General features: G+C 43.4%; 1 protein-coding gene across 1 annotated transcript in view; it reads right to left on the reverse strand.

The window, feature by feature from the left end:
- syn3 (synapsin III) overlaps positions 1–18918 on the reverse strand; it is a gene marked incomplete at both ends in the record, with an annotated part of 81698 nt that overhangs the window by 13404 nt on the left and 49376 nt on the right. The window contains one exon of the mRNA XM_079236089.1: positions 25–87. Within this exon, the coding sequence (XP_079092215.1) occupies positions 25–87 (63 nt within the window). The remainder of the gene's footprint in view (positions 1–24; positions 88–18918) is intronic.

Here is an 18918-nt window from a genome sequence, read left to right on the forward strand (position 1 = left end):
TACACTTCAAGAAAAGAAACTCACCTTCCCCATGCCTGCGTGAGCGTGCCCCATCTTGACCACCACAGGGTAGGAAGGGGTTGTAACCTGCGGACAAGAACATCAGATTATTAGCTGGTTGTGATAACCTTTGTCTTTCCAAAGCTGGGTTTGGCTGGAGGAGTTTGCATGTGCTGTGTGAATAGCACTCCTCTCCACAGACAAGTAGAAAAGATGACAATTACTGTGCCGTGTAGGTCAGTTTTTGAATACACTTCTTCAATGTAAGTCTTCTTAAACATGCTTTAACTGATTTTGTATTTATTTTAGCCACTTGAGGATAGTGGAGAGCATGCTGTGAACACAGATTTGCATGAATTTAGATCTCCGGATAAATCCAATATTCACTCTTCTTTCAGCTCATTTTTTTCAGCATGAAGACCTGAAATCTGTCTCTTTATCTGCTAATACTAAAGGTTAACTTTTGGTTTGGTGCTTACAGTTGTTATCAAAGTTTTGGCGCTGAAAACCCTTCAGTTATGAAAAAATGAACGTAAATGAGAGCTGACAGCAAAGTTGCGGGCCAAAAAACAAACAAAAAACAATGAGCTGAAAGAGAAACTGGAGAGTTGGGTGATAAATATCTGTGGGTTTGCACAAATAAGACCTTTCACTTCACACATTTAGTACATTTTCAATTAAACAATATTGATTTCACAGCTTCAAATACAAATTAAAATGCAAATGTGTTCGAAGAAGAATGAAAAAACATGAATTTAAAAATGCTTAACAGCTGCTTTGACCTTCAGATTAGAACCTGCCTATTAAAGCTTGGAAGCTGAGGGATCGTTGGTATCAACTGTTTGGAAATGGCTGCCACGCTAAGTAGGAACATTCAGAACTGTACTTGGTGTTCTAAATATACAGTAAGACAGACGTGTGGTAAACACCACATTGAGAGACAACCCAAAAGTGGAAAAGTATTTCCTTCGCAACTGATTCGGATGTATACATGAAGTGTCCAGAACCGTGGCCTTGTAAAGAAACACTGGCTCTCGTGCCATCTCGCCGAACTTATAGCTGCTCAGTTTAGGAGGCATGAGGTGGAGTCAGAAGAATGTTGGTTTATTACACAAAAGAGCGAGGTTCTGGGAAGCTGGGTGGAGGACCACAGCTCATAGGGACGGGTTTGGACGAACCCAGCAGGCCGCAAACACCATTTCTCATAGTTTGTAGACTTAAAGTGGACGGAACATCAACAGATTACTTCAAACCTCCCTGTGGTTTAAACGCCCTTTGATAAATCCACTGATATGATTGTAAATGGGTTGTAATTTAAGAGGGACTTTTCCAGCTTCAAAAGCACTTTCAACACTCTTGCTTGGATAGCTGTTGGGCAACAACGGCAGGTTATCTAGGGGGCTCTTCGGTCACGTATGTAGTGAAGGGTTTTAATAACTTAGTTTGTCACATTTGGACTTGTACAGTGTAAAAATAAATTGTGTATGTGTACATTACAATGCAGAAGAAATATGATCATTAATAAGGGATATTATTATGAAGGATTTGTAATGGTACGCATATGAAGGTCACTGTTTTTATTACTGTAAAATGATTAATGTGTGAATGAACGTTAGACAATATTGCATGAATATTGAATTGCACGAACTGCCGCTTAAAGGAATTGTAGTTCTCTTGTTCGCCTGAGGTGGCGGAGCTGAACATTGACTTTTGAGACTCAACCGGTCTGAAGAACAGGAAGAAGAAGAAGACTAGCTCCGCCACTTTAGCTGCGGGCCAATGAAAAACGTGACTTTTAACCAATAGGAAGGGCTCTAAGCTCCGCGGCGATATAGAAACTAACTGCATGGGGTGAAAACGTTCTCTTTTCCGGCCGCTACGCGAGCGCCGCTGACCTGTGATCAGTGGAGATTTTCTGTGGAGCAAAAGAGCTCGATCGAAAGCATAAGCTGTCTGTCTATCATTTTTTATTAAATATACTTTTATTATAACTTTTTGGGGACTCTGGACCTTATTCCCGCACCACCTCCCAGGATTTTTGAACATTTTCTTTAGTAGCATGTATGATGAAGAACGAACAGCGCTTTTGTGATCATTTATTGATGATGAAATAGAAGCACTGCACAATCACTTCTATGCATAACTGTTGAATAATTTGCATCGGAGAATTTACACCTTCAGTGTGGCTTTCAGGTAGACTGTCCACAAGAAAAGAAGAAGCAAAATTCAGAATGCTCCTGTGCATTTTCAAGTTATGTCGATGCAAGAATCCCAAAGTTTACACAAAGTCTAGAGTGGTAATCTCTGCATGGCACCTCAAGGTGAAGCCCACAATAAAATAAACATAGCAGGAGATAAAGTTCAGACCCGAGGCGCGAGGCCAATTCATGCATGGAGATATACTGTGAGCGCCGACCTGCGAGGAGGAAGGGAACGCCTGAGCAGCTGCTATCACTTCATCCAAACCCTCCCCGACAGTTGACAGGACTGTACATCCTAAAGTTGCTGTCAGCTTGTTTTACGCAGAGCCCTGAACAGACAGCATGCTGCTTGAGGGCGTGAGCGGCGATTCCGTTGACAGGTTTCGACAGCGCAGGCCTGGCCGACACGCTGCCAAGATAAAGTGCACTCTTAATTGTCTCCATTATCGCTTCACAAGTGCCAGAATGCAGAAGGGAGGCGAGACTGTATCAAGGCGTCTACTTTGTAATCCACTTTCCAATGTTGTAGTGTCAGTAAGAGGCATTTAGTAACATGCAGGGATTGCAAACTGGAAGAATATAGCGCATTTTAATTCAATTGCAATCGCGTGTGCTAAAGTTACAATCCTGTTGATACGGGAGAAGTTTCAGTCGGTTGCAATCTGCAATCTCACCGCTGGATGTCGCCAAATCCTTCACACTGGACCTTTAAAGATTATGACTTTAAATTCCTGTAAGTTTTCCAAGGAACCAAGGAAAGTGGGAAACTGCCCCAGGACTGGTTTTGTGCATTTGTTTGGGAACATGCACCACAAAGCTCATTATTTAAAATCTACTTAAGTTATATTTTGATATGCTCCATGTCCTTGTGTTTATTTCAATTACCACACAGCAGATCTGGGGTCAGGTATTATTACATAACAGAAAAGCTGTCTAGATTGTGAGTAACCACGGGGCTAACCTGCTTAATTTGACCATGGTGCTTGAGAGGGTTTACAGCTATTTTGGCTCAACGGTGTATAACTCATAGTACTTTTAATTTACATACAAGAGATATTATAGACCAGCACAATCTGGCTTTAATCAAAGTGACCATGTTTTTCACTGCTGAAGAACAGATGTCAAAAGGTCCCTGACACGAGCCAGAAGACCACGTTGCCTGGCAGAGCAGCACCAGGGATTGACTGTAAAAGGTCTGCAACTAACTATTAAATCAACACTGTAAGACTTTAGGTTAGCACCCCATAAAGATAGTGGACTCACAAGAGACAGATGTAAAACATGTATATTAAAAAAGAGACTTAACACAGCTACTACTGTGACTGTGACACAAAAGTACCTCCATGAGTGTGTCTGAAGCCTTATAATTAGTAGGAATTAAGTTGGTTTAATTGCTTGCAACAAAATGAAATTGCAATCTATGTTCTTTAGAAAGTGATCCAGTCAGAAGTTCAACACGTCTACCGCGGCTACATGTGTGCGTCACGTGACGAACGGTAGGTCGCCTGAGGTTTTAGCGAGTGTCTGAGAAGAGCGCAGCAGGAGCGCAGCGTTTGAGTGTTTTGGGTGGAAGGGGCTGAAAGCCACCCACTCTGTCTGGGCACGCTCCTTCCTGCCATTCCCATCAGCGTGGCAATGACGGCAGGCGCTGTACATGTCGGGGAGAGACGACCACATCCTCCGCTCCCGAAGAAACCGGAGCGTCAGACGGAGACGTGCGCTCACTGTTGTTTTCTGATGGACTCGCGGAACATAAACACAAATTGCCTCAGTCCAAGAACATTTACGTTGGTGAGATCACATGGAAGCCATAAACTTTAAGTAATCCCTAACATGTTGACACCATTATGAGTCAGACTGTCTGCAGGTTCATTCAGGCTGTTCCAGAGTCTGCATTTGGGCGGTTTTATAGGCCTGGTCAAGTCAGAAAGTGGCTAAATTCATAATTAAGAAACATGTGGTTCTAGTATTTTGGTGACGTTGGGGCTACTTGTGGGGTCAGTAGTAATTACTGCATCTAGCAGGCTAACTGCTAACAACCGAGCAAGCCGGGAACATGCTAGCCAGCTAGTTCTCTTTTATAGTACTTTTTTCTATTCTGCTCCGAGCTGTGGCATTTACTCCCCAACTGACCATTTCATTCATTAAAAAATGTCCTTGACGGGGTATAAAAGCTCTCTGAGCTAGCCAACGTGCTAGCTGTCAGATAGCAAGCGTGTTAGCTTGATCACTAAGGTGATAATACAGTGCTTTCTTGAACCATAAATTCCGGCATCTAACCAAAAATCAATGGACTTTGCAGCGCGGGCATTCCTGCAGCACTCTAAACAGTACGTTTATTTAAGAAGACGCAGCTGTATCATTGACTCCTGTCTAAAACTTGTGGTGCAGTTTATACTCCAACAGAAAAACACATAAACAAGCTAACAAGCTGAGATAGCGAATACACTGCTTGCAGCGTGATTCATTTTTTCTTGATTAGGGCATGTTAGGGTGTCATTGGTGTGAACTGTGGCTGGAGCCTTTCCCTGAGACATGAGGGAGGCTACTTTATGGGAAGAGTCTTCATTGTGATTGATATTCGTCATGAGATTGTTCAAGTTTCCATCCTTAATAAGGCCTTGGTGGCCATCAAGTGCGCGTGACCTCTCAGACGTGGAAAGTTTTGGTTTAGAAAACCTCCGCTGACGGTTTCATCCCAGCTGCACGTAGTCCACTCTGCCTTTTGTTCCCAGCAGAAATCTGTAAAAGGCATCCAGTGTGGGAAAGACGTTACGAAGTCACATGCTAAAGAAGCTAATTATATGGTGGGTGGGTGATTTCACCGGTCGAGGTTTCATTTCGTAACACACAGGTTTGCCTCATTTACCATAAATGTGTCAGCAACAAGGCCTGGCACGGGATGGGAATACTTCGGGGAAGCCCATCCGCCCCCACACCCAACACCTCCTTCTGACTCGACATGCAACGCTCGCTTTAGGTTTGGGATTGTAGCTCAGGTCAGTGTCTGAGGTAAGTCATGCCTCCAAAACTGCCAAAACACCTCTATGTGACATTCCAATCCCAAACACGTTCACCATAGTGGACTGGAAGTCTGCAGATCCCACAGTGAACATTTTAAACCAAAGGGGACCAACGACTGTTTTCAGGTCTGTTTGTAGGTCCAAACTAGTTGAAGCACATATTAGAACCACTCTAAACTATTATCAAAAGTTACTTTTCGTAGCTGCTCTGGAGCTTTTGATCACATCATATCTGTCCTTAGAGTTCTATACATTTACTATTCCTACTAGATCTGCTGAGGAAGAAACTAAACGGACCTTGTGTTGACTAGTCTGTCCATCTCCAGCTCAAATCTCTAAACTATTATGAACTGAAAAGTGATCACATCTTGATTGAATAACGGTTCATAGATTGAGCTGAATTTCTAACATATAATACATAAAGCTGTTCGACTGCCAGAACAAAGCATTGTGGGAACATGCGGCATGAGGCTTTAAATGATATAAATGACCCTAATCCCAACAGTATTGAGGCGTTCATGTGCTATTAGTATATTTCTTGAGACATATTGATACCAACCACATCTCACACAGCTTTGTGGCCAGTAGTTCCATAACCACGGCCTTAAAGCAAAAATAATTGATATTTTGGCCACTTGGAGAAAGCAGAACAACCTATGACCACAACGCTTAATAATAACTAATATTATCAGTGTATTAAAACTGTTATGGCATTGACACGGGACAACATTAGCATTCACAAGTAGTGTGTTGTTAATATAAAAAACATTGATTAGTACATCTTTAAAAGAACTTAAACTTTTAACTGCTATAGGCAGTTGAAACTTAACTTAACTATTCAATAAATTACTACTATTGAACACAAAGCCGAGCAAAAATGGGCCGCACACACACACACACACACACACACACACACACACACACACACACACACACACACACACACACACACACACACACATTCAAGTGAAAAGCGCGTCGAGAGCAGCGCAGTACTTCAGTTGCCGAGCAGAAGGAGTTGGATCGTCCTTTGGAGGCGCATGCATTATCCAACAAAACACATGGTGCATCCATCCTGCATTTATGATCTCTTAATTTTTATTATGGCAGCTCAAACCTGCCACATCAAGGAGACGACATGAGGCGCAGTAGTTTGGGCAGACGATGAGAGCAGGGTACCCCGACCCAGAATCCTTTTCAAGAGTCCGACCGCAGCGGGACCAAAGACAGCCGCCCACATCAAACCCTGCCTGCGGATTAAGTGAGCCTCACGAGACCGATAATGTTTATCGTGCGAGTCCCGGCTGAGTTACTGACGGATATCATACACCTGACAGGAATGGATTCAGCTCTCTTTGAAAGTGTCGCACGTAAAATGTTTGAGTCGTGTGAAATGGTGGCAGACATTCCACTTTGAACCGATACAGATTGGATAGCTAAGTATGAAGTTATACGAATCAATAGAACTGGAGAATCAAGAGAGCGTAACCCAATAACCACTTCAGGCACCAGTTATTGTCAGGTGGTGATTGGAGGAACTATCCGTTATCATTTCAAAGATTCAATAATTGTATTTAATTGTGTCAGAGGCTGAGGAGCACTGACCAAGTTGCATGTGACTCAGCGATGGCTACTTGAATTCTGTCTGTACGTTAAAGTGAAAGCAAAGCCGAATAGCTTTGCATAAAGACGAGAAGCAAAGAGAAGCGTGAAAGGTATAAAAAAGAAAAATCCTACCACCACCTTTCAAGCTCATGTTATATCGCTTTTGTTTCATCCGGACAAAAACCAAGACAGAAAATAACGAGGTATGTTTTTTACGGGGAGTGACGCACGAGACTGCTTCTTGGCGGAAGGTTGCGTTTTAACACTTCTTGTACAAACTAGGTATTAGTGATCTTAATAGGTGCTGTTTTTCTTCCTGTTAGACCGACCCAGGACAGCTGTTTCCAGAAAGCAGAAACCAGAAAGTGCATTTTCCAAAATATCAAACTATTCCATTATATCGAGAGTTAACAGCTCATTTCTGTGAACTTTCTAATTTATGCTCGGGTATCACTTTTCACAAATCTCCCACATTCCTCATGCTATTGAACAAGTCAACTTGACGGCCTTATCTGGTACGAATTACAATTGATGGTTGTTCTGTTCGTGGTGAAACGACGACAGATGTGAGATGTGTTGATCTTAATCTGTATTTAAGATAAACTGAAATAACTCTCAAGTGAACAAAACAGGTGCAGGCTAAATTCCTCGGGCTGTAAACCTTCAAAACAAATTGTACACGTGTTCCCAAACAAGGAGTGACACAAACATGACACATAGTGGTTCCTGGATACGCCCCAAAACAGACTTTTTACGAGTGGTCTTGGTAACCCCCGGGGCTAACATCCGCCATACACGGCAACAAACAGAAGAGAGTGTAGAGAGTAAAGGCCTTCTAATGGGGCATGGTAATTATTGTTGTGGAATTTAAGCTCATCTGGCTTCCATTAGGGTCCGTCCTGGACTATTTCCATGAGGAAGACAGCTGTCTGGAAAACACAACTTATTCCAGAGGATGGAAGTTTCCAGGGCGGATGCTCCCTGACAACACTGAGGTGTTGATGGAGAAGTGACGCCGATGGTTGGTGTCGTCTTCTGTGGTCAAGCCACCTGCTCCGTCATCACAACTTGTGATCGCACAGTATCACGTTTATCTTTTACGTTATCATTACTGTACAATAAGTACCGTACAGTAGTGATTCAGTCTTTAGCGAGTCAACAAACTTCATGACTGCCATGCTTCTGACGATAATGAAAGGCGCCTTGCTTTCTGGGAAAATGAAACAGCAACAATTTGTTTAAAGATTCACTCAAATTGATGAAATAATTCAATAAACAACCATCTGTACAGTGCATGTTATTAATTACAAGTTTACTCTGTCAGATCATCAAAGCAACTGCTGCAGATAGGGGTGCAATGCATTACAAATCTAATATAATCACTCTAGAAATGCCCCACTAACAACTTTTTTTGCCGATTATACAGATTGCTGATGAGCCATCTCAGCCAATACAGATCATTTTTGTTGTTTTGATCACAGATCAAGTACGGTCCATTACACCACCAGCTGCAGATCTCAACAATGTCACTAAAATCCAGAACAAGAATCTTGTTGGTTGTTTTGTGGAAGTTGCCGTGACCGTCTGTGTCTTTGTGGAGGTTGCATTCAAGTGCATGAAAGTTGGTATTGACAATCATGGTCCCCTCAGGATCATCATGAACCATCACAAGCAATGTGGCCCATACAGTATAGGACTAGTTACCATTAGCTGTTTCATTCAGTATCTCTCTACAACTTCACTTTCAACAATCTCCACCTGTAGGAGGAAACCCAAGCAGCCCATGCTGACCTCCCACAGGTCTTGTGGTTTCCAGGAAGGATAAGCGACTGGAGGAAAAGATATTCCTGGGGTTCCAGTGCAGACCCAGGACTTCCTTTAATGTGTGCTGCTCATTGTTAACACTCCAACTGACAATTTCAGAGGCAAGATTGGAGTTGAAGTTGAAAGACGACGCGTACGACCGGATTGTTTTTATAAGTACAGGTTTGGGTTCCAAGACATTGTTTCCCTCCACTTCTGCTCTCCACACGGACCGTTAACCTGCATTCAACCAAAGCCTGCTGAGGCGTGATGAGTCAGTATGACTTGGACTACAAACACAAAACCAGAATGCTTCCGAGATCTAAATCTTATGCAACAGTTCGTTACATTTTGCATATGAATGCAGACTCTGTTAATAGAGATTAGCTCCTAAACTAAACCACAGACAACTCTAAATCCCCCTTTATGTTGTTTTATTCTGGCAAACAATTGTTCTTATAAGAGAGTAGCTTGTAATATCTCAGTGATCTCACGTGGTTAATATTACAGATGGTTAACCAATATAATTTAATAACAGAATGCAGACACTACTTGAGTCCAGTCCATTCACTTTTAAATAAACAGAGATTTGTTTGAAAGTCAGTGTTAAGTACATGTCCAGACTGTACTAAAGCAGAGCTATTTCAGTCTGGCTTCTCTGCGGTGGTGCTGTAATAGGGAACTGGACGAGCCTTATTAGCACTAATCAATTCACTAACCTACATTCCTGCTTTAGAAGAAAAAAGGACAGACGGGCCTCTGGCGAGCCAATCCTGCAAAACCCATCAACGCTGTGCCACATTCCTCTCAGCCGAAAAGGAAAAGTGATGTTTCTATCCCATTTTCCAGGGGCTCCTGCAGTATTAGGTCTCGGAAAAAGGCTGAGCAGAAATGAGGTGACTGTGTGGCGTTTTGGATTCCCTGTGCCATGATCCAAGGACTGAATGGAATCATTCACTCGATGCTTTCAGCTCAGCGATGCTGGTGAAAACAATCAGGGATCCAAACCCACATCTGTGAGCAACGTGACAGATAGAAGTGTACCATAACAGGCAGATAGAGATAAAATGCATTTGTCCCTGGTACTTCTCATTATTCTCCTTTTCTCCAACCACATTCACACACAGGGAGGTCAGAGGTCAGAGTCTCACATTGCTGGTAGTTTCTTGCCACACATGAAAGTGTCAGCGCAACAATTCAGTCGCCTTTCTGTCATCGAGTGGTTTCCAAGAAAACATGCGACGCAGTCTTTCCTTGAATATTTCCTTCTCGTCTCCACAGAAATCACGTGGAATGAAGGAAGCTGGGTCTAAACCTGCAGTCTCATTGCAAACTTCAGCAGATGTTGGGAGTCTGGATTTGAAGGTGTGGAGGGAGTTTTGTTTTAACTACCAGCAAACTGGGCTTTGCCACCGTTTTATGCAACTTTGTTGAGAATAACACAACTCGCCAAAGCATACATCCTTGAGGAAGTTATTTTCAAAAGCAGTAACAAGCTCAGTGGGACAATAAACTGTTTGAATGGTCCAAAAGTAAACTCATTCTGTTTATTTCACCTGTAAACCATGCTATATAGACCCCAGGGTTAGAATCAAACATTCTCTCCAGAGTTTATACATTATAAATGGTCAAACCATCAGTGTACCAGGTTTCTTATGAGGGCCGTGGGACAGTTTAAGGGGCTGTGTGAAGGCAGATATGTCAAGGAGCCAAAGAAACCGCATGAGGAACTCTGAGACCCTTTTGCGGCCCATGGCCCAAGGGTGCCAATTTGTCGAAATGTAAACACAACCAAAGCTCAAGCTGTCGCTGAAGCATCCTGGTTATCGTATAGTTACAGCACTTGCGTGATAAAGCCTGATCGTAAGGCTCCATAAACGTACAACAGGTCCAAACACTGAAGCTGCATTCTCTACACACTCACTCAAACGTCACAAAGCGTGACAGCGGCTTTAGGACACGCGAAATAATCATCTGTTGCTGATGAGGCACAGTAAATGAATGCGCGGCAAGAGGAGTCAGCAACGTATTCTGACAGCAGGGGAAGGAGAGGCGGGACTCTGCAGAGCGCATACCAGGGCTCAGCACAAATGTCAGCGCCTCCACTGCTTTCAATTAAGACACGGTACATAGGGAGGAGAGGGGAGGGACATCAAGGAGGAAGATGTTTTTGGAACAGCTGGATGTAGCAAAGCTAGTCCGTATTTAAACCGGCTGTGCAAGCAGCAGGAATGGGTGGTACTCTGTCATACACGACACCGATATTAAAGCGATGACTGTGATACACTTAGTTTTCAGTCAGTAGAGAGCTGGCTGTAAAACCCTTTTAACATAGTTCAATCACAGAAAAGGTTTCGGAATATGTTATCTCCATCTGGATTTACGTCTAATGCAAATGGTGATGACCATGCTGCCTGGCTGATAACTAACACAAGGACTACTTGTGTTCCTTTAAGTGCATCCGGGCGCTACGGGGCAATCACATTGGTGACATGTCACCACAGTGTGCAGGAAGCTTTGTAGATACGTGCCCATGCGCTCTAAACGTGGTCTGAGAAAGGCCTCACAGCAATTTGGGAATTACAGGAGAATGGAATGGAATTTGAAAAAAAAAAAGGTTCTTTGAAATGTGTCATAGTTAAGTGCCACACTAACTGGTAAAGTCCTGCTTTACCCATTGCCTATCCAACAATTTACCAGATGCTGCAGTGAGGAAAACAAACTAAGATTTAAAAAGCACAATAAAAACAAAGGTCATTTTTGTTTTTTGTTTCCTACAGCAGTACGTGGACCCCTTAGACTCCCCATGCTGGAAGTCTGGACCCTCACATTGGGAACCGCTACGCCACAGAAATATCGACAGGATACGTCAACTTCATGACACCATTAACATTAACAGAGAAGGGATTGTGTTTGAGATCAAACAGATTTTTGAGGGCATTTGCATTAGATCAACAAAGGTATCTGTTTCTAAATGAAATGAGCAACGTCAGGAGGAACAAAAGATGCTGTTTTTGTAAGCTATCTAAACACCAATATGAATTTCTTAAAAGAATGGCTTCACGCGACTGTTTCCTGTTTGTGTAGCGTCCCCCGTCTGGTTAGTGGGGGATTATCGTAAAAACAAATGTGGGATGACTTGCCTCCTGCTGTGGTTTGTCTTGCAAATCATGGTGACCTATGGACAGCTCAGCCCACACCCTCTGGTCTCAGCCAGGGGAAGGTTCATCAGCGCCCACAGAAACACTGAGGCATCCAGAAGAAGAGCTTTCACCGGGAAAACTCCCAACAACAGCAGATCACAGCTCCAAACAAATATCGGTGAGGCGTGTGAGAATCTCTCTATTGATGTTAGTGTATTTTCTTGTTGTCTTTGGGGGCAACGTAGCAAATGCAGTCACATGAGGCAATGTCCAGATATGTATTACTGATTTAAAACCGCGGTCCCCAACCTGTGAGTCGCGACCCCTCCAGGGGTCCCAAGATAAATCTACGGGGTCACTCGATAACTAAATGGATAAGAAAGAAAAACACACGGTATATTTGTGTTACACAACGTTCTGTTTCTCCAAGTTGTTCTTTGTTTTCCTGGTAAAACTCTTACAAGAGAAGAAAGGGAACTTCAACCCTCACAGGACCTTTAAAATTAAACCTTCAAGTGACTTGTGTCCGAGGAGGAACAACCCGACTGTGCTCAGGTCAAATCCTTTGATGATGGATCACAAGTGGACATTGCTTCATTTAAAAAGGGTCACAAGTCGGTTGCCAAACCTTCAACCTGCATTAATTCCTTACTTGGCACAACACTGACATATTATCACTGTATAATGTTGCTCTGGCTTAACTGTTGCCTATTTATACATCCAGCAAACATAGAGCAGCATTAAATTCATTTGGAGTTGTGTCTCTGGCCACTTGATGAATGCGAGTCCAATACTTGCTCCCCTTTAGCTTTGCTTTGCTACCCACCAACCAAATATCTGGCTCTTTAGCTGCTAAATGCTCCACTGTGTTCACCAGCTAGTCACTGACTGTTTATCTGCTTTTTGCTGAATGACGCTAGAGACGCTGAATGCAGAGACTGAACCTGAACAGTCAACATGTCGGTCTCTAAAACCCAAACGACACACTGAAACTCTGCAGAACTGGAGGGAAGCTGCACTGTCTCTGCACATTCAATACTATGAGTGACCTTTTCACATAACACACAATCATTGCATCCATTCTTGAGATAATCTTTAAAATATCAAACATCCATTGTAGAAGAGGAATGATGGCCAATTTCTCTTTGAAGTCCATGCTACAAATCGACCATAATGCAGTGCAACAAGACTGATTGAGCATAGTGGCAGATCTGCAATCATAATACACGGCTGATGTATTTTGAAGTGCTTGAAAAGACTACGGCTTACGATTATTGCTTGAATGAAGTGATAATTCACAGCTCTCACAGGACTCTTTTGGTGTTTCTTTAAATGCTAAATCATAAACAGTCATTTCTGTGGTATTTTCCACTTCCCACTGAGATGTAATACTCTTAAAATAATAGCTCTTCTTCGAGCAAAGGCCAGATGACTCATTTCTAAGACAGTAACTCATTAACTGCCCCCTTCCTGTCAGACATCACGGGTAGATAACACAACCCTCCAATGGTTTGGGAATGAAACGCTACATATGCTGAGACCAGAGGAAACAACGGACAGGGATCTCCCGACAGCGTGATGTCATTTTCTAAATTTAACCATCTGCCTGAATCCCTCCACCCTCCCACTGTGAGACGTCAGCACCCTGTGGGCCTCGTTGACACCCTTGACCTCTGACCTGCTGGTGATTCACTGGTTCTCCCTCAAACCAGCTTCCCTAAATTAACTTTCTTTGTCGTCCTCCCACACACACCTTCTCTCCGCTGCTCAGGTTTCTGGGAAAAAAAGCTTTTTACAGGATTCTGAGCAGAAGAAACACTGTCTTCCAAATGAACTCTACTTAATAGGGCTCACTCTGACAGCTAAGAAGGACGAACGCGTTGGTTTATAGAGGAGCAGTATGGGTAAACACACTCCTCGGTTTGTTCTCCTGTCTCAAAACAGTTCAAGTGGTTATCCGAGGAACACATTTGGCTTTCAGTCTCAATCTTTCCAAGAGCCCATCACTGCCTATACTGCATTCCCAGTGATTCCCTGCCGATCAAACAGCGACCAATAATAACCGGAGGTGTTTCCGCCAATGAGGTATGAATGACGCGTATAGTGGGACACTTTCTCCAGCCCAGGTTTGTCCAAAACTAAAGGTAGCTTGCCAAAGACAGTAGCCGTGTAGGTTTCCTGTGCTAGCTGGAGGGATGTAGCTAGCCAGCATTGTGGCGTCACAACCCAATATTCACAGTTAAGTGTTCATTTCCATGTATTCCAACAAATACTCCACTATATTCACCAGCTAACTTTGTCGGTCAGATATGTGGTGCTGGACAGTTGGCGTACAGCTTTTTCACTTTAAACAAATGCCTTGCTCTGCTGAGAAATAGGTTGGTGTGAACGCTGGTAGTGAATCAAAGCGGTTAAGTTGTTGGCAATGAAGCCGAAACGATGAGCTAAAAAAGCTCCTTCGAGCTGGGAAAAGCTTCAGTCAGGTGATTTTCTGTAGGTTTGTCACTATGAACACACCTCTTACATGAACTTCAATGGGTTCGATCGGTTCTTTTGCGCCATAGTCCCCAAAGTACATATAAGTCCCGTTTTTCACAAGTCACATTCTGCTACTAAACGAGTATTTTCCGACATATTCGGAGAAAAATGTACTGTCTTTCTCCGTCTCAGCAACACACTCACGAGATCTCACAGCAAACGTTTACGAACATCACAAACTAATTTTCATAATGCAAAGTACGGCTGTTAGCTGTATAGATATGTAATGCAATGACCACGCCCACTTAGGGGACAGGAGGTGTATTCCATTTCAAGCCAATGGCGGAGCTTGTAATGCATTATCGTTTGTAATAGAGTATCTTTGATAAAGTAGGGCAGCTGCAAGTCCCTTAACAAGTTTATATGTAATATAAGTAATATATTTCTTCCTCTATGACTGGACTGTTCACTTTGGCTCCATGCGCCTGACAACATTTATTTGAGTCAAGAACATTTCCACATTTCACTTTCATTTGGTTTTAAATGTCAGCCCAAAGATTGGGTGTAATTAAACCAAAAAGTATATAACTTATATGTTCACTTGCTGCGATGACATAGTTTGCCGGATACAAGCAGTATATGACTGAAGCTTTAAACCATTTAGTTTTTACTGTGCTCTGCGTCGGACCCAGTTTAGGCATTCCCTCAACCTTAAGGAATTCCTCAGAGCTATTTCCATGCTGTCATATCCCCGTGTTTATGGTTAGGCTCTGTGTCTCATGCCGTAATACAACGTAGTCATTTTGTGGGGTTTCCTGACCGCGCGCACACCAAATATGTACAGTAGAGTACAAGAGGGGACCCTGCGTCTGAGCAGTGAGCGCTGTGGTTGCATTTGGCCCGCCTGAGTAGGAAGTTACTGACCGTTCATCATATTTTATTACAGGGGGAGTCCCATTGTGAGCGCGATCATGGGTCAGGGCCATGTTTGTGTTTCCTTCTCTGATGTCTTAACTCCACTTCAGATGACAAACCACGCTGGGGTTGGAAACCGGTGAGCATCTGTTAAAATGTTCAGTGGAGTGGACGGACTGAGCGGCGATTGGGCCTTGATATCACTTCCTATTCCAGCGGGAAGGCGGAGACAAGACAACCAGCCCGCCAAACAACCGATATCTCAGCGTACTGACAGCTCTCAGATACTGCGCTTTGAGCCTAGTCACAACAACTAAGCCCCCATTGTTCGGATAAAAGCAACAACGATTGCCAAGGGTATCGAGTGTCAAGAAGCACCTTGTGAGATATTAATAGTAGCAGTCAGTGTTCTAGTCAATGGACTACAGGTGTTTCCTCTCTGTGAAATCTGCCACCCAAGAAGTTGTAGAAAGATCCATCGCCAAACCACAACATCCTGAATCCAACTCACGACCTGAGAACTGAGGTCAACGCTCTCTGTGACGAGGAGAACGTCCGATTACGGCCTTCTTCCACTCCCGTCCTCCTCGCAGCACAGAGCTGCCGAGCTGGGGTCGTCCTGTCCGTCCCACTTAACTGGAATGGCATGTGGGCCGTGTAACAGCGCCGGGTGAGTCAGGGCTGGACGCTCTCCCTCGGTGACCGCTGCTCCCGGCGGGCCTATCTTTTCAAGTTTCGCCTCCTTCCTGTGTCTCTTTAGCCGCTTGTCCGTCGGATGAAAGGTATTTCCTCTGAGTCACCCGCTCTGTTCTCTTCCGTCAACCCAAAACCGCGCACGCCTTTAAGACCTCCGGTACACAATGATGTTGTCCGCTACCCCGGCGGCCGGCCAGCCTCAAAAGATGCCTATAATTGGACTTTTCTTTCAGACAAAATGCTCTTTGCTGTGCGTTACGCTTACCGTATGTTGGCCTAGTTCTGTGACATCATTTCCAGAGGGTCCTGTTGCGTGGATCAAGTCAGAGTTACAAGCTGTGAGAGACACACAGTTTTATCTTGTCCCATTTCTGACTGTAAAGTTAAACTGGAGCGCGACGTTTTGCGAATTAGTGGCCCACGACGCTGCAACGTTCAAAAAACAGTGACCTTGTGGTCGGGCTGAGACACAGAGGAAGGCCTCGTCTTCTTCACTGTGGTTTGACTTATCAAGTGAGGACAGCTGCCAGACACATTGATCCCCCCCCCACACACACACACACACACACACACACACACACACACACACACACACACACACACACACACACACACACACACACACACACACACGTGGTGAGCAGCTCTCCCTCGTCAAGCGAGCGCTATTAAAAGGAAAAGTCCCCTTCACACACTCGTGTACATCATACATCAAGTTTTTTGATACTCACTGCTTTCCAAGAACTATTTTGTGATAAAGCCTTTATTTTGAAGCCTTTATTTTGAAGCCACATGCCATCAACCTGCCTCGGAAACCTCTACTTCAGTTTGTGAATACATTTTCAAGGCGGCTCGTCGACAGAGAGCAGACGACGAGGCCGGACTTGTTGCTTTGTGTACAGATCACACAGAGTATAAACAGACAGACGGTGGTGCGAGTTCAAGCTCCTTTACGCTTTTTTATTTTACCACAGCGAGTCCCCAGATGACTCCAAAAGGGCCAAACATGTAACCGACAATCAGTCACACAACAAAAACACATGTCTTGTGGCCTATTTTCTGCCTTTGTGATTGTACAAATTGGTCCTTCCTCCTGGGTAAAGTTAGCAAGCCAGCTGAAGCAACACAACGTGTCTCATGTGTCCTCTTCTGGTAGAGGCTGACCTGCCCCCGACCAGCCTCGGGTAACACGTAGATGCCGGACCCGTCTATCACCTGAACACACAGGGACCAAACGGATAAAACCCCCTCCATCAAACTCCTTGTCAAACAGCAAACAAGCTCACCTCCCGATGATCAAAATAACAGAGCATTACTGGGTTTAGCGACTGATTACTGTGTGTTAATAATGAGTGTTACGTAATCCCATATTAGGTCTGTTTCCTTCTCTTGGCTGGTTCAATTTGTAATCTTTGGGATATATATGTGAGGAATGCAGGGCTGTTTTACCTCTCTATGCATGAGTGACGTCCGGTGGAACAATGCCCAAGAGAATCCCTTCCCTCCCCAGCTTCCCTGGGACTTCCTGAGAGTCTGAACCGCTCGGCTTTCATCTCCTCTTTTGGGCATAGCAAAATGCAGATCCACCTGTCACGCATGCGTCTAACTGAGGAATGTCACAAATCTGTTGTTTCGGACTTCAGGTTGGAGGCTGAAATAATATCTGGCATTGTCAATGGTTAACGGCGGCTAAACGGCTGACCGGCAGACGAGACCTCTGACCAAACACAACTTCCACGACGGTGATGTGGAATTTCCACAGATGGTAAATGTCCTACCGTTGTTCCCGACCGCTGCACTGAAAACAGAAATGTGTTGACGTAATGTACCTGAACGCACCGCTGAACCAACACTGGCTTATTTTCTGGGTAATAGCAAATGTATATAAAGTGAAAGAAAAAGACAAGGATGAGGAATTCTTGACATGAATCACGGGTGAATGGAAACTGTAAAACAATTCATGACACTTCCTGCTTATTATTCTAGTCTGAAACAATATATCCTGTTTTTTATAGTTTTTTATCATAAGCTCAAGCAAAACATTTTATATGAAAAGAGAAAATATCGATTTATGAGAAAACTTTTCAAACTGTTATTTTGTAATAAAACTCACTTTTAAAATAGTAATTTGAAGCACAAGCTTATCGCTGCCTTGGTAAGCACAAAATAAAGGCTCTATCTGGCCATGCAGGTTCTTTAAGCGGAGATAACTGTTAATGAAGGCACATTAAGGGTCAAAGGTCCCCGACCTGATTATTCCTAGCTTGCTTATATAACCGCGAGTAGCGTCAACCCTTAACATAGCTCCCTCAGTCTCTGCAGATAAGCCTCTGCAGCGATAACGCAGCTGCACTCAGGTCTGTGAACACAGCCAGGAAGAAGAGAAAAGAGCTTTTAATTGGCTCATTTCACTGATCGTGCCCTGAAAGTGACTTGAGTGAATTCATTTCAGAACAGAATCTGACTAAGTGAGCCACATGAAATGCCTGCACTTTAGGCGAAACGTCTTTGAAGATTAGCTCAAAATAAATAAATAAATAAAAGCTGCTTAATCACAATAATGACACCAAACGTGTAAAAACTAAACTGGAGCCTTCGCTTGCTTTCACAGCTCTTGTTTCTAACCGTTTTACAGACAAACCTTCATCTGTTGCCTCCGATTGCAGCAGACTGGAGGAATCTGGCTGCACCTCGTATTCAATACACTTCAAGTCTTACTTATTAAGGAGGCGTCAGGGGGCGAGTGGGATGTAAGTGAGACTCTGGTGAAAAGTGAGAAAAAGTAAAATGTTGTTAAGAAACGAAAAGAAGTATTGAACTAAAGCGAGTACTTTGTATTAATTTGTTTATTTTGATTGGTATATTGTTATTATTTCTGTCTATTGGAGGAAGGAATTCATTACACGCATATCATGAGAAACTATATGTCTGACCTATTTCTTCATTTTTAATATCAGTTTAATATCAATTTGAATATAAATGTAAGTTACGTATATGTCATTTATATGACAAGATAAAAACATATATATTTGTGTTCTTTATACTGCAACATGA

This window comes from Taurulus bubalis (assembly GCF_910589615.1).
Source record: "Taurulus bubalis genome assembly, chromosome: 20".
NCBI classification, from domain to species: domain Eukaryota; kingdom Metazoa; phylum Chordata; class Actinopteri; order Perciformes; family Cottidae; genus Taurulus; species Taurulus bubalis.